Source organism: Mchenga conophoros, linkage group LG16 (assembly GCF_057382185.1).
Source record: "Mchenga conophoros isolate Kocher_MC1m ecotype Shallow Benthic linkage group LG16, M_conophoros_male_GT1.1, whole genome shotgun sequence".
In the NCBI taxonomy this organism is placed as follows: domain Eukaryota; kingdom Metazoa; phylum Chordata; class Actinopteri; order Cichliformes; family Cichlidae; genus Mchenga; species Mchenga conophoros.
In genome coordinates this window covers 23,363,236-23,388,399 of record NC_140541.1, presented here as the reverse complement: position 1 = coordinate 23,388,399, position 25,164 = coordinate 23,363,236, and the positions used below count along the sequence as shown (strand labels likewise).

The following is a 25,164-nucleotide window of genomic DNA, read 5'->3' as shown; positions in this document are numbered from 1 at the left end:
AAATCATTTACTGCAGGTCACGTACCTAACACAGCTAACCATGTTTTTCTGCATGTGGCAGCTTTATCAATTTAAGAGCAAAAAAAAATAAAATAACCTTATGGAGAATATTTGCTTTTTTCCCCCTATATTTGCTTTTTTCCTCTATAAATAGCACTGTGAAAACTATCTGTACCAAGCAGTCTTTAAACAGTGACTTAATTTATTAAGGGAAAGAGCGAGAGAGAGAGAGAGAGAGAAAAAAAAGTTATCCAAACCCTCACCATGTGTGAAAAAGTAATTGTCCACTAAACCTAATAAGCAAGAACTGCAATTGAGCATTTGTGATAACTGGCAATGAGTCTTTCACATTTATTACCTTCTTTGCAGAATTGTTTTAATTCAGCCACACAGGATGGTTTCTAGCACTGACGGCCTGTTTAAGGTCATGCCAAACCATCTCCAGACTTTGACTTTCAGGCCGCTCCAAAACCTTGATTTTATTTGTGTGTTTTGTTTTAACCCATTCAATCTGATGGTTGGACATTCCCCTTCAGGATTTTCTGGATTTCATAGTTCTATCAATTATGCCAAGTCATCCAGGTCCTAAAGCAGCCCAAAGAAATTTTTGACAAACATTAGATGAGCCTTTGTGTTCATTTTGGTGAGCAGTGATTTTCACCTTGGAGCTCTCCCATGGATGCCTTATTTGCCCAGTCGCTTTCCTGTTGTTAAATCAAATCAAACTCTGACCTTAACTGAGGCAGGTGAGGCCTGCAGTTCTTCAGATATTATTCTGGGTGCTTTTGTGACCTCCTGGATAAGTCGATACGGTGTTGGAGTAATTTTGGTAGGTGGCCACTTCTGGGAAGGTTCACCACTGTTCCAGGTTTTCATGGCTCTGACCATGGTTTGCTGGAGTCCCAAAGCCTTAGAAATGGTTTTATAACCCTTTCCATACTGATAGATGTCAACGACTTTGTTTCTCTCCTGTTCTTAAGTGTCTTTTAGATGAGATCTTTCAGCCCAATTCATTTCGTCAGACAGGTTGTTTTTAAGCAATTTCTTGATTCAACAGGTCTGGTAGTAATCAGATATGGGTGTGGCTATCAAAATTAAACAGAACCAAAGAACCAATGTTAAATAATAAATTAACTGTGATTAACAAACCAGGCAGATTTGGATCATTTTTTCCCCCTTAAAAAATGTAATCATTTAAAAACTGCATTTTGTTTTTAATTGGGTTACCTTTACCCATTTTTTTTGGGTGATTTGAAACATGTGTGGAAAAATAAGCAAAAAAAGAAGCCCTTTGATTTTACACAACACTGTATATAGTAACTAAATATCGCATGCGCCTTAATACATCGGCTTCATTTTCAACTCATTCAAATGATTAGCACCATTTTCACCTCACTACCGCTTAATTAGAAAATCTAACACATGCAGGGAATAACTGGCTTCTACGTTCAGTGATGATTATCATTTCTGCATAAGCTCTGAAATGTCCAATGTTGTAGACGATCAACCAATACTTTTGCATTTTTATGACTTGGTTTTGCTGAGACGGATCCATAACCACATCTCCCCAAATGTTTATGCCAGTTTCACGTCATAAATACACATGAGCTGCGTATTGTTTCTCAAGGATTTGCTTTTGTTTCAAACATGAAGGCCTCAGAGCATAAATATTATCTATATTCAAGCCCCTGCGGGAGCTAGCGGTTGAACCCTTACAGCTCATGGTGTGGATGTGTTTTAACTCCATGCTGCTCAGCAGACAAGCTGACCACCTGTTTATGGCAGACATTTGGAAAGTCGTTTTAAAAAACCAAAAAAAAAAAAAAAACTGACATTAGATGAACAGGCCATTACAGTCTGAGTCCATTCATTGAAAACTTGAAAACAAAATGAACAAAATAAATTATAGTCTCATTCTCATGTAGTCAGCTATTACTAATTTATGTCAATCTGTGTTTACAAAACGAAGTGGGGAGATTCATCGGTGTCCTAGGCTGGGTAAAGTCCTCCATCATTACAACAGCCAATGAAAACTAACGTCCAGGAAGCAATATTAACATTAAGTGCCAACTACAGATGTATTTTATGGCGTTATGATTGGCATGCTGCATAGCCCAGCCATAAGTTCTCCTTCAGTTTTGCTTGTCATCTCTACACAAACACTGAGTATTACTTAGAGTGAAAAGCTAAGGTCAAGCAAGGCTACCAAGCATCCAGTGCATTAGCTTTAGTTACAGACCACAAATACTTCCAGGATAAAAGCCGATGCAAGACCCCTGTGTACCGTAAAGATGACAAACAACACCACTTACACATGTAGATGATGTGGACACTGATGGAAGGAAAACAGCAGTTAACACACAAAGGATTGCTAACGATGCGATGCACACCTTTGCACTGGCTGCTGCCAATCCACTAAGCATTACTAGAATTTGCTTGATTATCTCCATTTGCACATGATTATCGGTAACCTGGCTAATGTGTGCTCTTAAACAGGCAGCATGCCTAATGGAGGATGCATCGACTACCACAGTTACATTTCTGCTCAAAACAAAGCTTAATCGCCATTGCACTAGTCTTAAGGTTACTGCACTGGCCTGGGCACAGAAAGACGGTCCTGTGTCTTCGGTGCTAGTAGCTAGCCAAACAGGTTCAATGGACTTTGGAGCTGACGCGTTAGAGTAACGTTAGCTAGCGAGCAGATTTCGCCACCAAGATTTGCTCGGTCATTTTAATAGAATTTCCCTTCTATATGCACAAAAAGAACAACACGAACAAGTAGAAAAGACGTGCGGCTTAAAATGTTTCACGATACCTTTCTGGACCTTCACCACTGCCGTGGTATGTAGCTGAAAACACAGTCCGTGTTGGGGACGTGGAGAGCTGGGACCAAAGATGGCGTCCCCTCCAAACTTCCACTACTTTGGATACTCATCAAGCTACTTTTCGTGTGTAGGTGCTGCAGCGCACATGGGTAAGCTTTAACACTGACTGAAAAACTGACCGACTGGCGTGCCCTGTGTGACTTTAGAAGGGCACGGTGACTGCCAGTAGGTGAAAATGTCTAATTATTGTGTTTTAAGGACACAAACCTCTTCACACCTCAGTAGCGAGTCCGGGCTCCGGGCCCACCTCTCCGTCTTCAAGTGGTTGGCTATGAAACGTCACGCATCGTGTGCAAAATTCTTATCGCGAGGGCGAAACATTTCCCCCCCAGCGTCAGCGACAACATACGAAAACATGAACACCATATGTTTTATTTTTACAGGTTACGATGCTCAAAGGGTCAAGACATGACTTTTAAACAAATGAAATGATCGATTTCCTTGTACTAAACTGTCATAGCATGGCATATCAAAAAATCTCTTTTCAATAAATAAATAAACTAATTTATTTAATTAAGAATTAAAATAAATAAATACATAAAACGCTTGAAAGTTAACATAATAATTATAAAAATACTCAAGATTAATAGTTAGATACAATGCAATAATTTTTATTTTCTACTCTCAGGCATAAATTAGAGTAAAGGTTAAGTTGTGATTCTGACGTCCAAAACAAAAAAGTTTCAAGAAATCAAATTAAAAAATTTTTATTCCGTCAAAATTATGATGGAAACTAAAGATTCTGAAATAGTAATTAAGAAAAAAAGCTTACTTTTGGAAGGGTTAATGGGTTGATACGGAAGCTTGTTTATGTTATTAAAAATCAACTTGTAATTCAAAACTCCGAGTTAATATTTTGACATTTTTAGTTATCTCAAACTTTTGAGTGAAGTATCTTGACATTTCCAGTTAGTCAGAAGTAAGGCAAAACTTTTAGATACTTAGTAAGTTGAAATTTTGAGATAATAACTTGAAATTCTAACTTAGCTCCCCCTCACATTTTTTCTCCACTGCTGGTAAATAAATTCCATATATTTGATCATAAATTTGAGTATTTCAGTTTAGTAACGATTACATGCTTTAAAACAATTTCTTTCTTGCTAATTTTAACCACTACTAATATACAAACTAAGATATTAGAAGGGACAAATACTTCTTCACAGCACTGCTGATAGCTAGCTTGCCAGATTTTATTGTTACAAAAAGAACAAAAAAATCAAAATAGCATAATCTACAAAAAAATCAAACAATATTAAAAGTACCATAGACCAATACTGAAGGCTTTAATATGTAAAGCAGTGCAAAAAAATTTGAAATCGGATAATTAAGTTAATGTAAAGAAAAAAGATAAAAGACTGAGATCATGCAAAAGCAAATTGTAGCAAACAGTGGTGGAAATGACATAACAAATAACATGTGCACTGTACACTTAAGAAACAGCAGCAAGGAGGTTTGGAACAGAAATATGCATGTAATCATGTGTCCTGGTGTGCGTCGGATGTGTTCTCCGGTCACAAAAACAAGAGCTGTTGTACAATTTCATAAAGAATAACAGGAATATCCGTGTAGAGTCATCCAGGTCATGGGAATCCAAGGCGATTGGAAAGAAAGCGACTGGACTCCTTTAAAATTCTTGAAGATGTTAAATCTCTTGTCCGAGAAGATTCACTAGTTCTAATTTGCTTAATGTATGTCTTAGAACAGTGGGAATGATTTCCTGAAATGTTCTTTATGGCAGTGAGATCGAATCAGTTTTGCAGCTTATCTGCAGATAAATCAGCATCAATAAACACAGCTAAGCATATATTCAGGCAACACATCAGTGCAACCGCTAATTTGCTTCTCTCTTACAAAAAGTGGCTTGAATTGGCTTATGTGCCTTACTGAATAATGGAACGTAATCTCCTGTCAATCATTCTTACAGTGGCCTCAAAACATCTAGTGCATGGTTCATGTACCCGAGCCCACCTGGACTTAACAACATTGTGTCAGTATCTAAATATGAATATAATGAGAAGTAGAAAACACCAAACACCTGTTTACTGGTTTTTATTGAGTTTTATATATTTTACCCCCAGCTGCCTCCAAAAAAAAGTTATTACTAGGCCCAAATAAACCAGTTTAAGTATAAAAGTATGAAAAATACACAATTCTAGTTAGATCTGTGCATGGTGGGATGCTAAGAGGTTGAAGGTGGATATGGTTTTCTGTACTTGCTCTGCATCCACACCCGGCGCATTACTACTTTCTTTCCTCGGTTCACTTGCAGTCGTCTATCCTCTAGATTCTGAATTTCTTCCAGTCCAGCTTTGGAAAACAAATCATGAACCTCCTCTGTAAAACATAAAACACAACAGTCAGGAACCAAAATTTTAGTCCAGGTTCTCTTTCTGCCAAGAAAGCCATGACAACAGAAAACACGGTTTTGTGTGCATTACCGTGAAGCTGTTTTTTTATACATTCGTTTTCTTTTTTTACCAATTTTGGAATTGAGTTTTATCTGAGATAATGCATATATTTAACCATTCACCAATAAATGTAAATTCCATCTTTGTAAACACCACAAACTTGTATCATAGCACTGATCAGAATAGGGGTGTCAACACCCACACCCATACGTAGAAATACCTTTTGTGAAAAAATAAACACAGGTTCCATCTCCGCGTGTGTAGAAATTTTCTGATAGACATCGTCCTTGTTGTCAGAGACGAAATGACAAAGAATTTGTTTAAAAAGGAGAATCTCACACACAGACAAAGATGTATTAAGAATATATAAGAAATTAGGGTAAAATGATACAACGGGCATATCGGGAGGCTTACCTTTTTTAAAACGGAGTTGTGAGAAGTCGTATCTCCCATAATCACGGAAAAGGAGCACACCACCATGTTTCAGGTATGCAGACAGATGGTTCACAGCGTCTTGCAAGCTGTCAATAAAATTTAGTTATTGGATAAATTATGTTATAATGCAGCAGGCTTGCAGCTAAAGTGATCCTTGCAGCCATCGGTAAAATATAGGCCAAGGAGAAATGCATTCACTGAGATACAACTGACTTCAGTCAGCAGTGCATTTGTATTAGCTTAACCCAAGTATATTACATGTGTTTCCCAAATTCATCTATACTTTTAGTGTCAAGCAAACCACAGAATATTCAATCTCTTGCAATTAACTGTATGGTTTATTATTTCCATTTCAAACTGGGGTTTATAATGGCATTCAAACAAAGGCTGGGCAATGGGATGGTTATGGAGGTTGTGGAGGGGGAGGGGCTGGCTGGCAGGTGATAAATGACATTAGGGTCTCCCATCTCTGTACTCTAAACCTCACCTACCGCTCTGGATGAATGGAAGAGAGCACAAATACTGCCAGAATAATATCCAGGCTCTGAGGAGGAAATGGGAAGGTGGCCATTTTGTCACAAATGTCATGGACGAAGGCGTGGCACACCGAGTCGTCATAGTCTGGGTGGTTCTACACAAGGAAAATAAGTTAGATTATATCTATTAAGCATGTCATTATCACATTGGTGTTGCAACTCATGTACAGTTCTGAGACATTTTCTCATGAACCTTCCTATCGCCTTGAAGCAGTCTGGTCATTCTTGTCTGAGAGCATCAAGAAGACATTTTCACCCAAATAACTGCCACTCAGTGGATGTTTTCTCCTTTTCAGACGACTCTCTGTAAACCCTAAAGATGATCCGTCCATTCATCCATCCTTCCTCTTGTCCAATTCAGGACTAGGATAGCCTGGAGCCTATCCTAGCTACTCTAAAGATGGTTGTGTGGGAAAATCCCAGTGGATCAGTTAACAAACAGTTAAACAGGTGTACATTACAAATTGGCTAGCAAGTGTGTAGGAATGCCGTCTTTTTTACATTACTAACATTGTTTTCTATGTGTGAGATTTATTTAATGTGGAGATATGTAACAGTGATGTTTTTTTTCTTCTGCTACATTTCTGCACATGATGTCATATTTATCTATTCTGTGTCTGTCTAGGTAGAAATGTATGATAAAGACATATTTTATTTATAGATCAGCTGTTCTTCATCAGCTGTTGAAATTAAATTATTTCCCAAAACATTTAAGGGACGGCAATATTTTGTAGATGACTAAATTATTATTATAATACAGTATACACTTTATATTTTCATACGAAACAGATGCTAACCTTAACCAGCTGAATGGCACGTGGCGAGAAGTCACAACAGTATAAAAATGAGTCTGTTTCTCTGTGGAAGAAAACAAACAGTTTAACAACTGGGAATCATCACATTACAACCACAAGTACTTGTAAAACACTAACAAAGTGATTTTGTGGCTCAACACATATTTTTTTACAAGTGTCTTAATTGTTTTTTCTAATGTAGGTGATAACACAACTACTTCACAGAGAAATTTCCACTGTGTTCTATGTGTATGCTCTGCTCTCAGTCAACAACAGAGATGACAATAGAGACAATCAAATACTAAACATCTGTATGATCATTCATTAAAGAGAAACATTTTGACTTACTTGATGTTATTTACAATAGGAAACACACTGTTACCAACTCCACATCCAACCTGTGAACAGAAGAAAATGCAAAGCAGTTATTTAACATTATCTGTGTTGCAATAATATAACATGCACATCCTGTATAAAAAATTAAAACAAAAACAGAGTATATTAACACTTTTAAAAACCTCCAGGATCCTGAAGGATGCACGTTGTCCAGGAAAAGCAGAATCATCCACAGCAGCTTCATTCGTTCCTCGTGCAGCTTGTTGATAGGACTCCTGAAAGTTAAAGGTGTCTGTATTCCTGTGATGGTCAATGGGATTGCACCGTTGATGTTTTCCAGTTTCAGTGTCCAATCTGGATGCACTACATAGTTGAATGGCTGCTTGCTGATGACTGTGACACGTGTTTGTGCTCTGGCCTCTTTCACCTGAAGGCAGCAGCTCTGGGAATTCTAAAAACAGCCACCTGCGATCTTTGAAGAACTTGTCCTGGTGAATCTCATAAAACATGTCCCAGTACTGGCAAGCTGCTGTAACAAATTTACCTGCAAGGACAGAATTCAACAACTTTTTCATCATTTTTGTTTCCATGTAATTCCCAAAAATCTAATTAAATGTGTTAAAATATTTTATTCTTGCCTTGTTCGTTTAAAGGAAGTCGTACAGTGGAATTTTCCTCCGCCTTCTGCCGTGCATTTTCCTTGTCCTCCTCTGTCCATTGCACATGATCCCTAACATGAAAAACATTACTAAAGCAACTCCTGAATGTTAATATATCAATTTAACTATAATGACTCACAATTTAATTTGTTATAATTAGCTTTAATGTCATGAAATCCTGTGACCTATATTTTAGATTGTATATTATTATATATTATAGTATATTATTAGTATACTGGTGGTGGTCAGAGGGCCCGGTGGCACCAGTGTCCGGCAGCCTCGCCTCTGTCATGCGCCCCAGGGCAGCTGTGGCTACAATGTTGTTTGCCATCACCAGTGTGTGAATGTGTGTATGAATGACTGAATGTAGTGTGAAGCGCTTTGGGGTCCTTAGGGACTAAGTAAAGCGCTATACAAATGCAGGCCATTTACCATTATATATAACACATATACAATATACAAGCTACATGGTGTCTTCTTATTATGTGGAATAATAAACGCAACTTTTACACATATTCATTAAAGTCGCATCACTTACCACATGTTGTGCTTGAAGATCTCATCAGGACTGGTCAGAATCCGTGAACCCAGTGGAGCTGAAGGTCTACTGTCACTGCTCTTTAACCTCATAGAGAATCTGATGAAAACTGCAGCCACTTTGGCTACAGAGAACCTCTTCACTTTATTCATTTACTCTGTAAAAGTGCACATAGGTTTAAATACATACAACAATCCCTGCCTAAAAAGACTAGTGGAAGCAATATCTATGTCATGCAGGGGAGGGATACTAGCATCGAAGGACGCTGAAGATGGAGCTGACACAAAGGAAGACCACAAAGAAGACTGATAAATGTAGTGAAGGAGGAAATGCACAGGGTTGCTGTTACAGAAGAGAATACTAAGGATAGGGTGAGATGGAGACAAATGAGCTGCTGTCGTGACCCCTAAAGACACCATCCAAATGTCTATTTAATGTTAATACATACATGTAAATAAAATAACAGAATACGATAAACTCTTCTTTTGCCCTGAAAGCTGGGAAATGTCCTGAAAATAGAAAATGCATGCATTTTGGTTTTTTTAAAAATCCCCAAAGCTAACGAAACTAAAATGAGCTCAAAGTGTAGAATAGTAAAAGAAAACAAAAGTCAAGAATACATAAACATTTAAATACAATGCAACGAAATCCTTAAAAAAGAACCTAGTATAATACGTTAGCGTGACTCTTTAAAGTACATTAGCTCAAATTTAATACAGGAAAAACAAAACAGAAATAAAATAAATAAATGATTAAATACACATACACACAGAGAAATATGTTTAGCTAACACCGCTCAAATGCTTAAAAAAAGCTATATAGTTTGAATAATAATTCCTAAAATATAGAATCGGACTATTACTGCAAATAAAAACGGAAACTAAAGGATGCAGCTGATTTTTAAGTGTATCTCTGGTCAGGGTACGTGCAGACGAATGGGTGCGCTACAGCGGGACAGCGAGTGCGCTATTGTGCCGTAGAAGAAGACGCGTGTGAAAACATGGAGAGGGATGGGGTGCTAATAGAGTTAGCGGCTAACTAACAACACAACCCCAGTCGACAGGCGAAAGCAATGCTCGCCAACTTAACCCTAACAATTATATTTAACCCTCCATGCAACCTCCGAGCAGTTCCTCTGGGTCATTTGTTAAACAAAACTTTTGGACGAAGTTGGCGACATGTCGAGGTTCCTTAGCTCACGCTAACCTAAGCTAGCTGTTAACTTTTCATGTTAGTCATTGGACGTGTGAGGTCGCGACGGCGTTGAAAACATGAAGCCTAGAAAACAGCTGTAGCGTGCTGGACTACAAAACCATACGGTGCTTACCTTGCTCTGGGTGGGCTGTTGTGGTCACTTCAGTCAGTCGATCTAGTCATGCTGCTAGCAGCCCCCAGTAGGAAAACGTACCACCTGCAGATGGCGCCACAGCAGAGAAAGGGGAGCGCTAACGCAGCTGAACTGCTGAGCCGGAGGAGCACGGGTCTTGGGAATACTAGGACTTTAACCAGACATAATTTGAAGATCCTGAGAGGTATTCTCCTTCAGGTAATGTTACAGTTTGTAGTGTTACTGCTTTCAGTTGGTGTTTTCCCATATTAATTATTGTTGCCATATTGTAGGAAAACCGGACTTTCACGAAAGTATGGAGCAAGACCTCAAAATCCACAGTAATGTACGAAAATTGCAAACTATACTTTGAAAACTACCAGCACTGCTACAGCTGGTGAGTATGGGGTCCTAACTTTAATTAGCTTCAGTTTTTAAACACGTATACATGCCAAAATATACACAGGACTATTTTGGTACGTTAAAGTAATCCTCCACTGGTCATATACACTATTAAAAATGAGTTGTTAAAAATCTACCTATACAAAATATTTTTTTTTAATATGAAGTGTTCATATTACACTGGCCTGTAATATAAATTTATTTGGCACCCACTTAAGAGATATAGCCAGAGCCAAATGAAAATCATCACCTCTTTAATCACTTATGTAATGGATATATAATGTTTTAAAGCTTTTACTTGAGTGTATTAAATATTATTGTCTGTAGTGAGAGTAGGGATCAGGTGAAAGAGCCTGGAAAGGTTGAGGTATGCTCTGGAGAGAAGAGGAATGCAAATCAGAATACATGCGTGTGAATGAAAGGGAGATGGGTGTAACAGCGTAGCAAGTTGATGAGTTTTTTAAAAAAAAAAAAAAAAAAAAAAAAAAAAAAAAAAAATGCGGAAAACCATTTAAAGCAGTGGAAGATATTGAATATTTTTTGTCTTATCTTATCTGGCAGGGAAAAGTATAGATGTCTGATGAATAACGTGAAAACAGGTGGGCCATGATATTTAATGTAAATGTGTACAATTAAAATAAAACCCATTGTGTCATTTTAACTTCGTCAGAAATTGTTGCTTTTGCGAAACAGTGATGTAGGATACAGAGGAGCAGATGATCTAAGGAGCTTTAATTGAAGTAGGAAAGTGTTGTGTATGCCCAATAACACTGACAAGCTGCTTATGTTTTATATTTTGTATATGTGTTTCAGTGTTCATGTTGAGCCTCAGATTTTGTACAAACTGCCAACGAGGTCCAAACAGGAGAAAATTGAAGATACATTGATGTGTCACAGCCCAGTTGTAAGTAAACATTAATAAACTGGGTGTTGCTCAGATAGAAAATTTCAGACTGTTGTGTTACCTCTTTTTTTTTTTTTTTTTGTTCTCATCCAAAGGAAAAATCCTTATCTTCTCCATCTGATCATAAACCAAGCCTCTTGGCTTTGACGGCCAATAACTGGCTAATTCGCCTTTCAGCTGAAACGGGAGAAGAACTGCAGAGAGTTTACCTCTCTCCAAACTATAAGTTCAGGTATCTCTACGGTTCTGATTTCAGTGTCCTTTGAGTGGAAAGTATTTTTAGATTTGGTTCATTTTAAAGCCATTTTAGTTTTATAGCTTGTTGTTATCTTGTAGATATCTTGGCTGGGATGTTTCTCAAGAGACATTTTATGTTAAATCTGTTCAAAACAAGGAAACACCTTTAGCCAGACAGGTAAAGTGAATACATGTATTTAAAGTATTTGTGTCTTGTAAGAGAAAGTCAATGATAAGTTAATGTTATATTTAAATTAAACGTAGCTGTCACTAGCTATACATGACTCTTGTTATCATTTCATTTTTTATATTCTTTATATTTAAGGATTATTCTTTTTTTCATCTTGTGGTTGTTGGTTTCAAATCAGAAGGTTGTTGTTGTTATTATTACTATTATTATTAGTAGTAGTAATTTATTGTTTGTGCAACTAGAAAGTTTATTAATTATTTATTTTTCTGTAAGTCCTATAAAAATGAAGAGAGGAGATGGAGACGTGACCTTTTTTCTGATTTATCCCACAGGCAGGTATCACTCAGAATACAGTGATGCACATCGCTATTTTTCACGTTTTCCCATTGGAAGTTATTGGTGTTATGGAGATCAATAAAAAAGTAAGTTTGTTTGTTTGCTTGTTTTTTTAAATACAGTTTACATTTTTTCAAATGTACATTTTTTTGGAGGTTTTTTCATTTAAAGGTTTTTTGTTTTGTTTTTCTTGTAGGTGTTTGGAAATGGTGTCATAGGTGCTGATCTGGTTCAAGGTGTCCTTGCACTGTATTACAGCAATAAGTCAGTGAAAATGTACAGCTTCGAGCACATTGTCCAAAGAGTAAGTCTGTGTTTATTTAGACATTAGTGAATGCATCAGAATTTGCATCAGGGGCGATCGTGGCTCAAGAGTGGGGAGTTCGCCTTGTAATCGGAAGGTTGCTGATTCGAGCCCCGGCTTGGACAGTCTCGGTCGTTGTGTCCTTGGGCAAGACACTTCACCCTTTGCCTACTGCCTACGCTTTGGGGTCCTTTAGGACTAGTAAAGCGCTTTACAAATACAGGCCATTTACCAATTTGATGTGATTTTTTTTAATAGAAAGTGTTTTATTATCATTCTGCTTAGCTTGCTTCTTACGTCTTTGGGATGTAAGAACATGATGAACATTTTCTTTGTTTTCAGTACCTGACAGAGAAGCTAACACTTGGAAAGCAGAGTCCTCTTCTTGGTGGCAAAACAGTCGGAGATGCACCGTTTGGTATCCCGTTAAATATTCAAATCACAGGTTGTTTTTTTTTTAAGAACCAGTGGTATATGTGCTTAAAGTTGAGTACATGCATAGCTTCAAATAACTAATAAAGCCATTTTTGTGAGGCAGCTAATATGAAGAAAGTTGTCTTAAATCGAGCTGTAAGGGACCTGAAATGACTTCTTCAAGGCTGTGAACTGTGAATCATGTAAAATATGGTGCTTGATATGAACATGATATTAAACATATTTGGTTCTGTTTATTAACATCCCTATTTGCCGCAGCAGCTTTCTTCTGCTGCTGTTCCAGGGGTCACAGAGTGATAGCCACTCTAATCAAGAATGTTTTGCTTCACAAAGCGAGTATAATGTTTGTTTTTCCCCTTTCTCATTGCACAGATTGCCCTCCTGTACTTTTCAAGGTCTCTTGTGCTGAAAACAGTGTTCAGATTGGAGGAAACCCATGGCACTACATTTACACACCGCCTCGTAAAAAAGACGAGGGGACCTACCACATCTGCTCACTCAAGGACGGCACTATGGTATATTTAAAATTCCTCAACTATAAATTTACCTCATTATTACCTTTTAGTTATGGTTGTACTTTGAGTAAAACATGACAGTAATAAGTCAGTTTGTGGTAGAATGAGCTGTTGCTAAATTTGTCAGACCCTGGTGAGTTGTCATTGTAAGAAGGGCTCCAAATGTTTTTGACAGTCTTCCTATTCAGTCAGTGGACAGAGCAGGAGCGAACTAAACCTGTAATCACCTCACAATACTACCTTTGTGCTGATCTCTAAACTCTGCCTTCTCTCCCATTGAGAAGCCATGACATTGTATCAGATTATTTTCACATAATCTCTCCACTGAGTTGTTCATGTGGAAAATACCACACATACTTAAATAGAAAACAGGAGAATCAAAGGGGGGTATAACACTCTTTATACAGGGAGTGCAGAATTATTAGGCAAATGAGTATTTTGTCCACATCATCCTCTTCATGCATGTTGTCTTACTCCAAGCTGTATAGGCTCGAAAGCCTACTACCAATTAAGCATATTAGGTGATGTGCATCTCTGTAATGAGAAGGGGTGTGGTCTAATGACATCAACACCCTATATCAGGTGTGCATAATTATTAGGCAACGTCCTTTCCTTTGGCAAAATGGGTCAAAAGAAGGACTTGACAGGCACAGAAAAGTCAAAAATAGTGAGATATCTTGCAGAGGGATGCAGCAGTCTCAAAATTGCAAAGCTTCTGAAGCGTGATCATCGAACAATCAAGCGTTTCATTCAAAATAGTCAACAGGGTCACAAGAAGCGTGTGGAAAAACCAAGGCGCAAAATAACTGCCCATGAACTGAGAAAAGTCAAGCGTGCAGCTGCCAAGATGCCACTTGCCACCAGTTTGGCCATATTTCAGAGCTGCAACATCACTGGAGTGCCCAAAAGCACAAGGTGTGCAATACTCAGACACATGGCCAAGGTAAGAAAGGCTGAAAGACGACCACCACTGAACAAGACACACAAGCTGAAACATCAAGACTGGGCCAAGAAATATCTCAAGACTGGTTTTTCTAAGGTTTTATGGACTGATGAAATGAGAGTGAGTCTTGATGGGCCAGATGGATGGGCCCGTGGCTGGATTGGTAAAGGGCAGAGAGCTCCAGTCCGACTCAGACGCCAGCAAGGTGGAGGTGGAGTACTGGTTTGGGCTGGTATCATCAAAGATGAGCTTGTGGGGCCTTTTCGGGTTGAGGATGGAGTCAAGCTCAACTCCCAGTCCTACTGCCAGTTTCTGGAAGACACCTTCTTCAAGCAGTGGTACAGGAAGAAGTCTGCATCCTTCAAGAAAAACACGATTTTCATGCAGGACAATGCTCCATCACACGCGTCCAAGTACTCCACAGCGTGGCTGGCAAGAAGGGGTATAAAAGAAGAAAAACTAATGACATGGCCACCTTGTTCACCTGATCTGAACCCCATTGAGAACCTGTGGTCCATCATCAAATGTGAGATTTACAAGGAGGGAAAACAGTACACCTCTCTGAACAGTGTCTGGGAGGCTGTGGTTGCTGCTGCACGCAATGTTGACGGTGAACAGATCAAACACTGACAGAATCCATGGATGGCAGGCTTTTGAGTGTCCTTGCAAAGAAAGGTGGCTATATTGGTCGCTGATTTGTTTTTGTTTTGTTTTTGAATGTCAGAAATGTATATTTGTGAATGTGGAGATGTTATATTGGTTTCACTGGTAAAAATAAATAATTGAAATGGGTATATATTTGTTTTTTTGTTAAGTTGCCTAATAATTATGCACAGTAATAGTCACCTGCACACACAGATATCCCCCTAAAATAGCTAAAACTAAAAACAAACTAAAAACTACTTCCAAAAACATTCAGCTTTGATATTAATGAGTTTTTTGGGTTCATTGAGAACATGGTTGTTGTTCAATAATAAAATTATTCCTTAAAAATACAACTTGCCTAATAATTCTGCACTCCCTGTAGTATGAAGTGGAATGGATATCAGATTGTCAGTTGGTAAAGATAAGGGAGGTTTCCAGTTCCAGTTCAGCCTCCAAAATGTAGTTTAGGCTACGTCCATACGTATAATGGTATCTTTGAAAACAGAGATTTTCTTCTTCTTTTAATCCTGTCCACACGTGCAGTTTTAAAAAATATCTCCCTTCACATGGAAACTCTAAAAGCCAAATGTTAGCCAATCAGAAATTTAGAAGCCTGGGAGGGAAAGACTAAACAGGGTTTTGTAACCTCACAAAACCTTAAGTAGTTCTGAAAAGTTTGTTTGTTTTCTCTGGAAAGGCAGATAATTGTGTTACTTTTCAAGTGACATTTTCAAGTGCCTTCATCATTTCAAATGTTAATAACTAAAAACAGTATTTTGGCTGTTCTGTAGACGGGGTTCGTATAGGTGCTTGGAATCCTTTAATTTTAATATAGACTTTTCAAGGTTTGAAAAGTGCTTGAATTTCAGATGTGGTGCTTAAATGTGCATGAAACTGTATTAATTTCACCACAAATAACTATCTGACCGAATAGTTTTCTTATCAGATAAAGAAATAAAATGAGTCTAAAAGCAAAATTTCTCCACCTGGACTGCCTTGCATACGGTGGCCCCTAGAGACAAAGCACGTACAAAATCCAAAACACATGAAAACTCCAAAGCACAAACAAGTGCTGTTTGGCCCCCCAGGGGTTTTCTGAGTGAAAATTTTCTGCTCGAAAATTAAATGACAAAAAAACTGGAGTATTTCTCTGCAATTACAAACTCTGTGTAAACAGTATTGGTGTCAAATAAAATCAAAATAAAGCTAACACTTGTGAGATGTCATCAGAGATGTGAATAATACTGCGGATGTTACTATGTCAAAGTTGCTGTGACTCAATCATAGAAAAATTAGATTTTTTTTTTTTTTTTTATATCCCTTGCCTAATTTTAAAGTATTTTATAGCATATAACACCTTTGAAAATATTCTTTGGTTCCCATTTAACTCCAGAAAATCATAAATCAAAATATGGATATTACCTGTCCACAGATTCATGGTGCAGTAACTGCCTGGTGTCTTTGCTCTTTGTTTGGTGTTTGTAGACATGGTTTACATGAGCTTTTAGCTGAGATTCAGAGGTTTCTGTGGACACTACTCATGTCAGCACTTATACAGTGGGGCAAAAAAGTATTTAGTCAGCCACCGATTGTGCAAGTTCCCCCACCTAAAATGATGACAGAGGTCAGTAATTTGCACCAGAGGTACACTTCAACTGTGAGAGACAGAATGTGAAAAAAAAAAAATCCATTTTTACAAACCAATTCTGGTTCATCAGTTTCACTCAACAATCGGCCATGTGCGTATGAAAACAAAGGCACTGCGCATGCGCGTTTTACTCCCATTCTATCGCGATATTTCATTTTCCTATCGTTGCCTAACATTATACCGGTATTACCGTGAACGGTATAATATGGCCCAGCCCTAGTTCTGGGATCTTTGCTCACCGTTCTCATGATCATCTTGACCCCACGGGATGAGATCTTCCGTGGAGCCCCAGATCGAGGGAGATTATCAGTGGTCTTGTATGTTTTCCATTTTCTGATGATTGCTCCCACAGTTGATTTTTTTCACACCAAGCTGCTTGCCTATTGTAGATTCACTCTTCCCAGTCTGGTGCAGGTCTACAATACTTTTCCTGGTGTCCCTCGAAAGCTCTTTGGTCTTGGCCATGGCGGCGTTTGGAGTCTGACTGTTTGAGGCTGTGGACAGGTGTCTTTTATACAGATGATGAGTTCAAACAGGTGCCATTCATACAGGTAACGAGTGGGGGACAGAAAAGCTTCTTACAGAAGACGTTACAGATCTGTGAGAGCCAGAGATTTTCCTTGTTTGAGGTGACCAAATACTTATTTTCCACCCTAATTTACGAATAAATTCTTTACAAATCCTACCATGTGGATTCATGGATTTTTTTTTTTCACATTCTGTCTCTCACAGTTGAAGTGTACCTCTGGTGCAAATTACTGACCTCTGTCATCATTTTAAGTGGGGGAACTTGCACAATCGGTGGCTGACTAAATACTTTTTTGCCCCACTGTATTTCTGACCTCGTGTTATAATCGATTAAACGTGATCTCCTCCCTTTTGCCCCCATTTTTGATGTTGTGGGTTCAATGATCAGGCATGACATTCTCATAATAAATCAGATAAAATACTGCAAATAATTAATCCTGCATTTGTGTGATTGAAATGTGTGTGCAGTGACACTGTTTTAAAGATTTGGCCTAAATAATTCTGGAGTGAATGAGCCTAAACATGATGACCGGACTAGTGACACCATATCACCTGTGACACTCACACACGCACGTATGACTTTGCTAGTTTCAGCTGAAACAATTTCAGTGTTTAGAACCATGTTCCAGAGTTTTTAGTTCACCGTTCATGAGGTTTCAAGAAGAAAATGAAAGACAGATCTGAATGTTTGAAAGTGTTTTGGAAAAACTCTGTAAAGAATAGATGAACAATACTCAAAGGATAAATTCAACTGTTTTATTTTGTTAGATAAGTTGAAAAAAAAGTTAAACAAGCAAGTAAATAACGAAACAAGGTAAAACAAAGTAAGTTCAAAAAGTTAACAAGTAAATAACGAAACAAGGTTAAATGAGGTAAGAGCAAAAAGTTAACAAGTAAATTAAGAAACAAGGTTAAATGAAGTAAGAGCAAAAAGTTAACAAGTAAATAAAGAAACAAGGTTAAATGAAGTAAGAGCAAAAAGTTAACAAGTAAATAACGAAACAAGGTAGAGGAGAGAAAACCCCAACAATCCCCTCTGAGCAAGCACTAGGCGACAGTGGGGAGGAAAAACTGCCTTTAAACAGGCAGAAACCTCCGGCAGAACCAGGCTCAGGAGGGGGCAGTCAACTGCCGGGACTGGTTGGGGGGTGAACAGAGGTGGAGCAAGACGAGGCTACATCAGTTGAAGAAGCAGTATTGTCCCTCTACCGGAAAAAGCTGAAGAATCTTTTCTTCTTTTTCATGGACTTTTCCACGAGCGCCTTTTTGTCCAGGATGAGGGTTCTCAACTCCTCGATGGTTTCTGTGTTTTGCCTCTCAAGTTTCTTGCATGTTTGTTCCACCTGTTCTAATGTTGCTTGTGTTTCTTCAAGCTTTTCTTTGAGGTCTTTGGATGTTGCCTCCTGTGTCAGCTTTGCCTTCTGCAGGTCTGCATTTCTCACTTGATCTTCTTTGTGCAGGCCTTCTAGCTGCTCATTTCTTTTCTGGATATCGCGGAGCGTACACTGCAGGTCCTCATGCGTTTTGTCTTGTTTTTGCTTTTGGGCCTGCATTTCTGTGTTTTCCCGCTTCAAGTTGTTGAATTCCAACAATATCCCCTTAATGAGCTCTGAGTTGTTTTTGGCCATGTGATCAATCTTTTTCTGCATGTGTGAGCATCGTTTTTCTAGTGTTTCCTTTTCTCCCTCCAGCTCACTTGTTTTGACCTTCAGTTCATCACAGAATCCTTGCAACTTTTGATTTTTACTCTCAAAGTCCTTGATAATGCACTTTTCTTCTGGCAGTCTTTCTTTCTGTTGCTCTTTCTCTTGAAGGAGGTCTTTATTTTGGACCAATGTTTGTTCCAACTCTGCCTTCACCATTCTGTACTTTTCCTGCATGCCTTGGAGCTCGCGCTGCAGGTCTTTTTGCTTTGTGTCCTGTTGTTCCTTCTGTTGGAGGACTTCTTTATTTTTTTCTTCAGCTTCATCAAGCTTTCTTTGGAGCAGGTGATTCATTTGGTCCATGTATTGCAGATCCCACTCCATTTTATCAAGCGTCGCTTTCCTGCCTTGAAGCTGCTCGGACATTTCTTTAACTTCAGCGCTCTTTTTCTTGTTTTCTTTGATGAGGGATACAATCTGCTCTCTGGCTTGAGCAAACTTGATCCCCCAGCCCTCATTAATAATGTTGATGTCGGGCTGGCGCTGTAGTGTTTCTTCCAGGTGTTTGTTTTGTGCTTCCATCTGTAAGCACTTCTTCTCCAGGTGACGTTTTTCTTCTTCAATTTGTCGAATTTTGTTCTGGAGATGGTTGTTTTCATTCCTACTCTCCTGTAATGCCCTTTGGATGGATAAGAGGCCATTTGGAGAAATTGGCCGGCCACGCGTGGAAGGAGAGGCGGCGAAATCTTTTTGTCTTGGTTGCCGTAATCTTGGATACATGTTGGCGTTTGTATCCGATGACTCTGAGAGGTTTCCAAATTTTTCTGTAGTGAACGTTTGAAGGCTGCAAACACAAAGGCTGCGAAGAAACGAACTGAAAATTGCTGTTTCTCACCCCTATTTATAGAAAAACTTCAAAGGATCCTTGTGACATCCTTGTGACATCATCACTCCTAAGCCAATCAGATTGTCACATGACATTTTGGAATGTGGAATGGGGATATGTTTTTTTTTTTAAACAGTTTTCAAATGTAACTTAATATTTAAGTGTTTCTTACTTGACCCGCTTAGTCGATTAAAAAGTTAATTGCCACGAACACCCCTAATGTTATATAACAGACCACAGAAAAAAGACAGGTTTTTTTCTACGTGACAGAGCTATAATAAATGTTTTGTTTTTTTTAATTATCCTACTTTTTCTAAAAGGGAACATTATTTAAAGAATATGTATTTAATTAAAAACTCTGTATTCATCTAAAGGGTATACCAAGAAGGGTGAGCTTCCTGCTTGAAAAGGAAATGACCAAAATAAATGTATTTCTCTGCAATTACAAACTCTGTGTAAACAGTCTTGGTGTCAAAATAAAGCTAACACTGGTGAGATGTCATCAGAGCTGTAAATATTACTGCAGATGTTACTATGTCAAAGTTACTGTGACTCAAACATAGAAAAAAAGATTTTTTATTTCCCTCACCTAATTTTTAAAAGTATTTTATAGCATATAACACCTTTGAAAATATGCTTCGGTTCACATTTAACTCCAGAAAATCATAAATCAAAATATGGATATTACCTGTCCACAGATTCATGGTGCAGTAACTGTTCTTTTAACTGTCTGGTGTCTTTGCTTTGTTTGGTGTTTGTAGACATGGTTTACATGAGCTTTTAGCTGAGATTCAGAGGTTTCTGTGGACACTACTCATGTCAGCACTTATATTTCTGACCTCGTGTTATAATTAGAGATGGACCGATCCGATATTACGTATCGGTATCGGTCCGATACTGACCTAAGTTACTGGATCGGATATCGGAAAAAAATAAAATATATATGGAGCGACTGCCTCTTCTTGCTGCGACTTCAATCATGAAACTGATCAATGATCAGCTGATCGGCTTTTCTGTCGCGAGTCCGTGTCTCTTGTTTGCTTTTGGCCCACTTTGCACCAGAAAGAGGAAACCAGCAGCTGAACAACAGCAGCACGTTTAAGCTTGATCAGCTGTTGTTAGAATTTATTTAATATTACTTTCTACTCGAGGATCTTTTTCTACGTAGCTGACGCTGGTAACTGTGCAGGGGCGGATCTAGCAAAGTTTAGCCAGGGGGGCCGATAGGGCATTAACAGGGAAAAGGGGGCACAAAGACATACTTTTCTTTGTTATTCTCATTTAAAATGTCGAGCTTTTAATAAATAATTATCTGACACCCAAAGTTTTAATTTGATGTAAAATGAATAGAAGTCCATTACTGTATATAGTAACTATTAAGTCTAATATACCCTAGTAAGCTATTTATTCCTTTGGGAAGGTACCATCTGTGCAGTCTGCAATTTTGTTGAAGAAAGATGTTGAATCTATTTAATATTTCTTGAAAAATAATTGATTTCTGTGCATTTTTTTTCACACTGCATCAAATTAAGGTTGATTACGTCGATTAAGCATCATGAGGTGGAGCGTGAGGGGTGGTTCCCTATTTTTTATTTATTTATTTTTGTCTTTGCTGGGAGTTGGAACCCTATTAGTTAGGTTGCTTAATATTTATGCTAAGTACTCTTTAAAATACCAGAATAGGGAGGATGGTGTAGGTTTAAGTTTATTAGATTGATCAGTATTGCTGAACTATGAAATATTCTCTTTTGCATACAGGTATAACAGAATAGCTTTAGTGTAGTTGTTGTTTTAAACTTGAGTATGAACTTATACAAAATGCAGCAAGATATTTAAAAAACAGTTTTGTTGATTAAAAAACACTATATCGGATTCATATCGGTATCGGCAGATATCCAAATTTATGATATCGGTATCGGACATAAAAAAGTGGTATCGTGCCATCTCTAGTTATAAACGATTAAACGTGATCTCCTCCCTTTTGCCCCCATTTTTGGGGGATGTAGGTGCTTAACTAGTTAAAATAACAAACATCTGTCTCCTTTTTTTGTGTCACATTAGAAAGAAGCATCAATATCTGATGAGAAGACTTATTAATTTGGCCTTGCTGTGTATTATTGGAGCGTTTGGTGCAGTTTTCTTCTTTTGTGGGGTTGTTTTTGTTCAAGTGGAGATGAATATCTTTAACAAGTTGATTTGTTCACATTTGTAATTTTAATTTTTAAGAGAAATTTGTTTTTTGAGTTTGTACACTATATGCATAGTGCACCATTTCCTTTTTCAGTATTTGTCTTTGGTGCAGTTTTCTATGTTTTAACAAAAGGGGAACAAAGGACATTTAAGTCAAGCTAAAATGATTTGTTTTCATTTTTACTTGGCCTTACTGAGGTGATGATAAGCGGAACATGCATTCTTTTTTTATTTTTTCTAGTAATGTGCTGGAAAAGCTTAAAAATGGACCTTGAAAGTTAAATTTATTTAAAACCAACATCTGGATTTGGGTTGTGAAAGCGTCTGTGTTAAATGCAGAAACCACATCCGAAGTTCACTCTGACGCCTCTGTCTTTCTAAATGGAGGGACAGAAACTGCGCCTGTATATGTAAGAGTGTAAAAAATGCAGATAGTCAGATTAACAGCAATAGTATTTTGTCTATGTCCGCCATTATAGAAATTAATCTAGTGTAAACAATAACGTGGCGCACAGCGTGACATCAAAAACGGTGCACACCTTTGACGTTGCGTGAGTAAATCTCCGTTTTCCTCGTCGCCTAAATGCAAAAAGTGAGTTTTCGAAAATCTTCACGCTGGCAGGAGTTTTAAAAAGATCTCTGTTTTCAGTGACACAAAACGCCATTTACATGTGGATGAAAGGCCCAAACGGATAGAATCATAAAATCTTTTCAAAAATACCCATGTACATGTGGACATAGGCTTAGACTGTCCACTAATGTAACCTTGGGAATGTGTCGGTCGTGGGTCTGTTACAATGTTCTGCACTGTTGTTTTTTTGTTGTATCTGACTTCCTGTCTTTCTCACCTGCTCTTTGCATCTTGACCTTTTTGTCAAGAAAACAGACCTGATGGAAAGAGCCTTTAAGTTGTGTGCTAATTAGAAACTGTAAGAAATCTGCATCTTTTGCGTTCTGATTTTATTAAATTAGGCAACAAACGGAGTACAAGAGATGGACTCCTACTCTCTTGAGAACGACGGGATCTTCTTTCATCCTGATGATTCAGGAAGAATTATCCATGTGGGACCTGTCACCATAAAGTGAGTGCTCCGGTATTTATTTAACATCATCATATTATCTTATTTGCCAAATATACTTATTGTACAATATTTGTGTTTTGGTTTTTTTATATTCCAGTGTCCTAAAAATCCTCGGTGAACTGAACAGTGCTCTGCCATCTAAGGTCGTTGAGGATTTCTCCCTGAAAACCCACCGAAACAATGTAAGTGTAAAATTTATTTGCTTGAGATTTTTAGTTGCTGTCCTTTGCTTTCTGAATAAATGTAATTGACCTGCGATGGATCAGCCTTTTACAATAAATCAGCCTGGCTACAACAGAGATGGAAGTCTCCTATAGAGGTGAATTGTATGCGTATAGTTTATAATTTCAGAAAATGTAAAGTTTATGCTTTCCATCTCTTGTAGCCTATCTCCCAAGTCACTGTGACCTCATCAGGCCGCACAGTAAAAAAAAGATTTCAACAACTGGATGATGACCCATCTCAAAAGGTAAAAATAGGATCTAATTAAATTACTAACTTAAATACCAATATATGATTGTGACAGGAAGTGAATAATATTTTTATTCCTCTTACAATGCAGTAAGGGTCCTGACATTCTTGTTAATTACTTGAGTGACTTGATGCACTATGACAGAGCATACATACCCCTCTGGAGTACACCAGTAGGCTCCTCCTGTAGGATGTTGTGGCTTGCCTCACCATAAAAACAGAAAGGTGTTGACAAAATCTAAAAACTCCCAAGATCCCAATCAAGAATTCACAGCATGCCAGAACAAGCAGACCGTCTGCTGCCGTCATTTTTGAAGCCAGACACCACGAGACATCCCCCAAAGTCCCTTGCATGCCCCAAGGGTTTGGATGACAAAACGGATCCACAAATCCGGATTAAGTTGTTCTCTTATTTAAACCAAGAAGCAAACACAATATCAACATTTTTATTATTTATTTAGTTATATTTATATATATATATTTGTTTCTTAATATAAATAAGATCTTTTTCTTCTTATTTATTCAAAAAGCGATATATATTAGTTTTTCCTCTGTAATAGACCTAAACAAAAAAAAATTCCGTTGACAATTTTATCCATCATGGCAGACATGACTCAATCCTGCCTACACTTCCTCTCCTGTAAATACCTCTTAATACTGCAAATCTGCAGCTAAAACTAGCAAACTGATGCAGGGTTTATTTCTCTTTGCAGCTGAATTTTCATGCAAAACAGTTTTTTCTTCCCCAATCAGCTGTAAGACGCTGATGAGGTATTGTCAACACCCCACCAGGCTTAAATAGATTTACAGCTCAGTGATAAAAATTCAAAATGAATGAGGATCTTAAGTCGAATTCAGTCATCATACAAGAGCCTCTGTCCTTAAAAACACCTTTCAGAGGTTTCCTGGCTCAAAATGGGCCTTTGGAGGTGAGTATGTATGTAACCTAAATTGGTCTCCATGTAACATAAGGCAGAGAGCGAGTGGGAGTTTCCATTTCCTGGGGGAAAGCCAAAGCCTCTTTTGTGTGCGCCAAAATATTTTTAGAAGAATAAAAAAAACCCTGCATATTTATTTAAAGTGCAGAATATTCAGGATGGCAGCTCAATTGATTTTTATACATTTAATTGTCCTTACACATTTCCTCAGGTGAGATATGTGTTGGGTAATGTCCTCTGAAGAATTTCATTGATAAGCTTTCAGGTTTAAACACTGCAGGCAAGTAGAGCTGTTCATTAAAGAGAACATGGTACGTAGCACTTAATTCACAACGGCCTTTTGATTATGCAGACTTTCCGAATGGTGGAATATGAGGATGAGCTTGACCTTTTGGCAATCGTGGTAACCAATGGCGAGGAGGGAGAAGGAAGAGCGTGCATCCAACTCCATGACAACCAGACCGGACAATTACTGCGGACGATCGATTTGATTGAAACCTGGGATGAGGTGAGTAACTTGACATGAGTATGCAAACATCAGGGCGAGTAGTCTGGATGTGGATTAATGTGTGCTCTTCTCTTTTGTTTCAGACAAATAAAAACGAGGTGTTCTTCGACAAAGACACGATTGTTCATATTGAACAAAAGAACGCCAAGTTCTGCTGCCATGTTTACAAACTGTTCACCACCAAAACATAAGCGGTGCAAAACTGAATCAAAGCTGCTGTAAAGCTTTTCATGATCACTTAAGATTTTTTTTAATATGATTTCCTTCTCCTATATATATATATATATTTTAAATATATGGATCTTTGCATCCTAAGTTCATATGATTACTCTTGATTATCACTATATTTTTTTTGTTATGATTATTCTAAGTCTGTACCATTAAACTTGATCTGACTTTTTTCCTTTATTCTAAAAATAAAATAAAATATTTTTCCAAGTT

The 25,164-nt window shown here is 37.9% G+C and overlaps 3 protein-coding genes and 1 long non-coding RNA gene across 10 annotated transcripts in view; 2 read left to right on the top strand and 2 right to left on the bottom strand.

Moving 5' to 3' along the window:
* The window catches only part of tlk1a (tousled-like kinase 1a), a 16,726-nt gene extending 13,539 nt beyond the window's left edge, over positions 1-3,187 (bottom strand). Inside the window, exon 1 of one of the 2 annotated variants that reach the window (XM_085249201.1) lies at positions 3,093-3,187. The gene's annotated coding sequence lies outside the window, so the exon portion shown is untranslated. Of the gene's footprint in view, positions 1-2,815; positions 2,955-3,092 lie in introns of those variants that run through there. The other variant, XM_085249199.1, reaches the window with a different exon arrangement.
* Positions 2,844-7,405, top strand: LOC146556813 (uncharacterized). Its single transcript, XR_014888927.1, has 2 exons — positions 2,844-2,974; positions 6,561-7,405. It is a non-coding gene; the product is annotated as an uncharacterized LOC146556813 (long non-coding RNA).
* On the bottom strand, positions 3,855-10,055 carry mettl8 (methyltransferase 8, methylcytidine). 5 transcript variants are annotated; one of them, XM_085249218.1, is made up of 10 exons: positions 9,919-10,055; positions 8,592-8,748; positions 8,033-8,124; positions 7,565-7,938; positions 7,407-7,456; positions 7,062-7,122; positions 6,220-6,359; positions 5,708-5,814; positions 5,514-5,579; positions 3,860-5,219 (listed from the first exon to the last, which is right to left on the bottom strand). In XM_085249218.1, the coding sequence occupies exons 2-10, from the start codon at positions 8,741-8,743 to the stop codon at positions 5,065-5,067; spliced, it is 1,197 nt and encodes a 398-aa protein (XP_085105344.1). In that variant the 5' UTR covers positions 8,744-8,748; positions 9,919-10,055; the 3' UTR covers positions 3,860-5,064. The 5 variants fall into 5 exon arrangements, with proteins under 5 accessions (XP_085105343.1, XP_085105344.1, XP_085105345.1 ...); XM_085249219.1 differs by having other exon boundaries at positions 3,861-5,219; positions 7,577-7,938; XM_085249217.1 differs by having other exon boundaries at positions 3,855-5,219; positions 5,514-5,814.
* dcaf17 (ddb1 and cul4 associated factor 17) lies at positions 9,967-25,164 on the top strand. Of its 2 annotated transcripts, none has more exons than XM_085249210.1 (14): positions 9,967-10,137; positions 10,212-10,315; positions 11,134-11,224; positions 11,320-11,456; positions 11,561-11,639; positions 11,984-12,073; positions 12,184-12,291; positions 12,634-12,736; positions 13,099-13,241; positions 22,697-22,806; positions 22,904-22,988; positions 23,192-23,275; positions 24,568-24,723; positions 24,807-25,164. In XM_085249210.1, exons 1-14 carry the CDS (start codon positions 9,967-9,969, stop codon positions 24,912-24,914), a joined length of 1,569 nt encoding a protein of 522 aa, XP_085105336.1. In that variant the 3' UTR covers positions 24,915-25,164. The 2 variants fall into 2 exon arrangements, with proteins under 2 accessions (XP_085105336.1, XP_085105337.1); XM_085249211.1 differs by having other exon boundaries at positions 9,989-10,123.

What these genes read in the sequence shown, in the direction of transcription:
- dcaf17 (XM_085249210.1), top strand. Translation starts at nt 9,967, where the DNA reads ATGCTGCTAGCAGCCCCCAGTAGGAAAACGTACCACCTGCAGATGGCG. An exon ending in TTATGGAGATCAATAAAAAA is followed by an intron (nt 12,074 to 12,183) that starts GTAAGTTTGTTT and finishes TTTTTCTTGTAG; the next exon opens with GTGTTTGGAAATGGTGTCAT. An exon ending in CACTCAAGGACGGCACTATG is followed by an intron (nt 13,242 to 22,696) that starts GTATATTTAAAA and finishes TTATTAAATTAG; the next exon opens with GCAACAAACGGAGTACAAGA.
- mettl8 (XM_085249215.1), bottom strand. Translation starts at nt 8,743, where the DNA reads ATGAATAAAGTGAAGAGGTTCTCTGTAGCCAAAGTGGCTGCAGTTTTC. An exon ending in TCCTGGAGGTTTTTAAAAGT is followed by an intron (nt 7,457 to 7,564) that starts GTTAATATACTC and finishes TTCTGTTCACAG; the next exon opens with GTTGGATGTGGAGTTGGTAA. An exon ending in CCTATTGTAAATAACATCAA is followed by an intron (nt 7,123 to 7,406) that starts GTAAGTCAAAAT and finishes TTTCTTCCACAG; the next exon opens with AGAAACAGACTCATTTTTAT.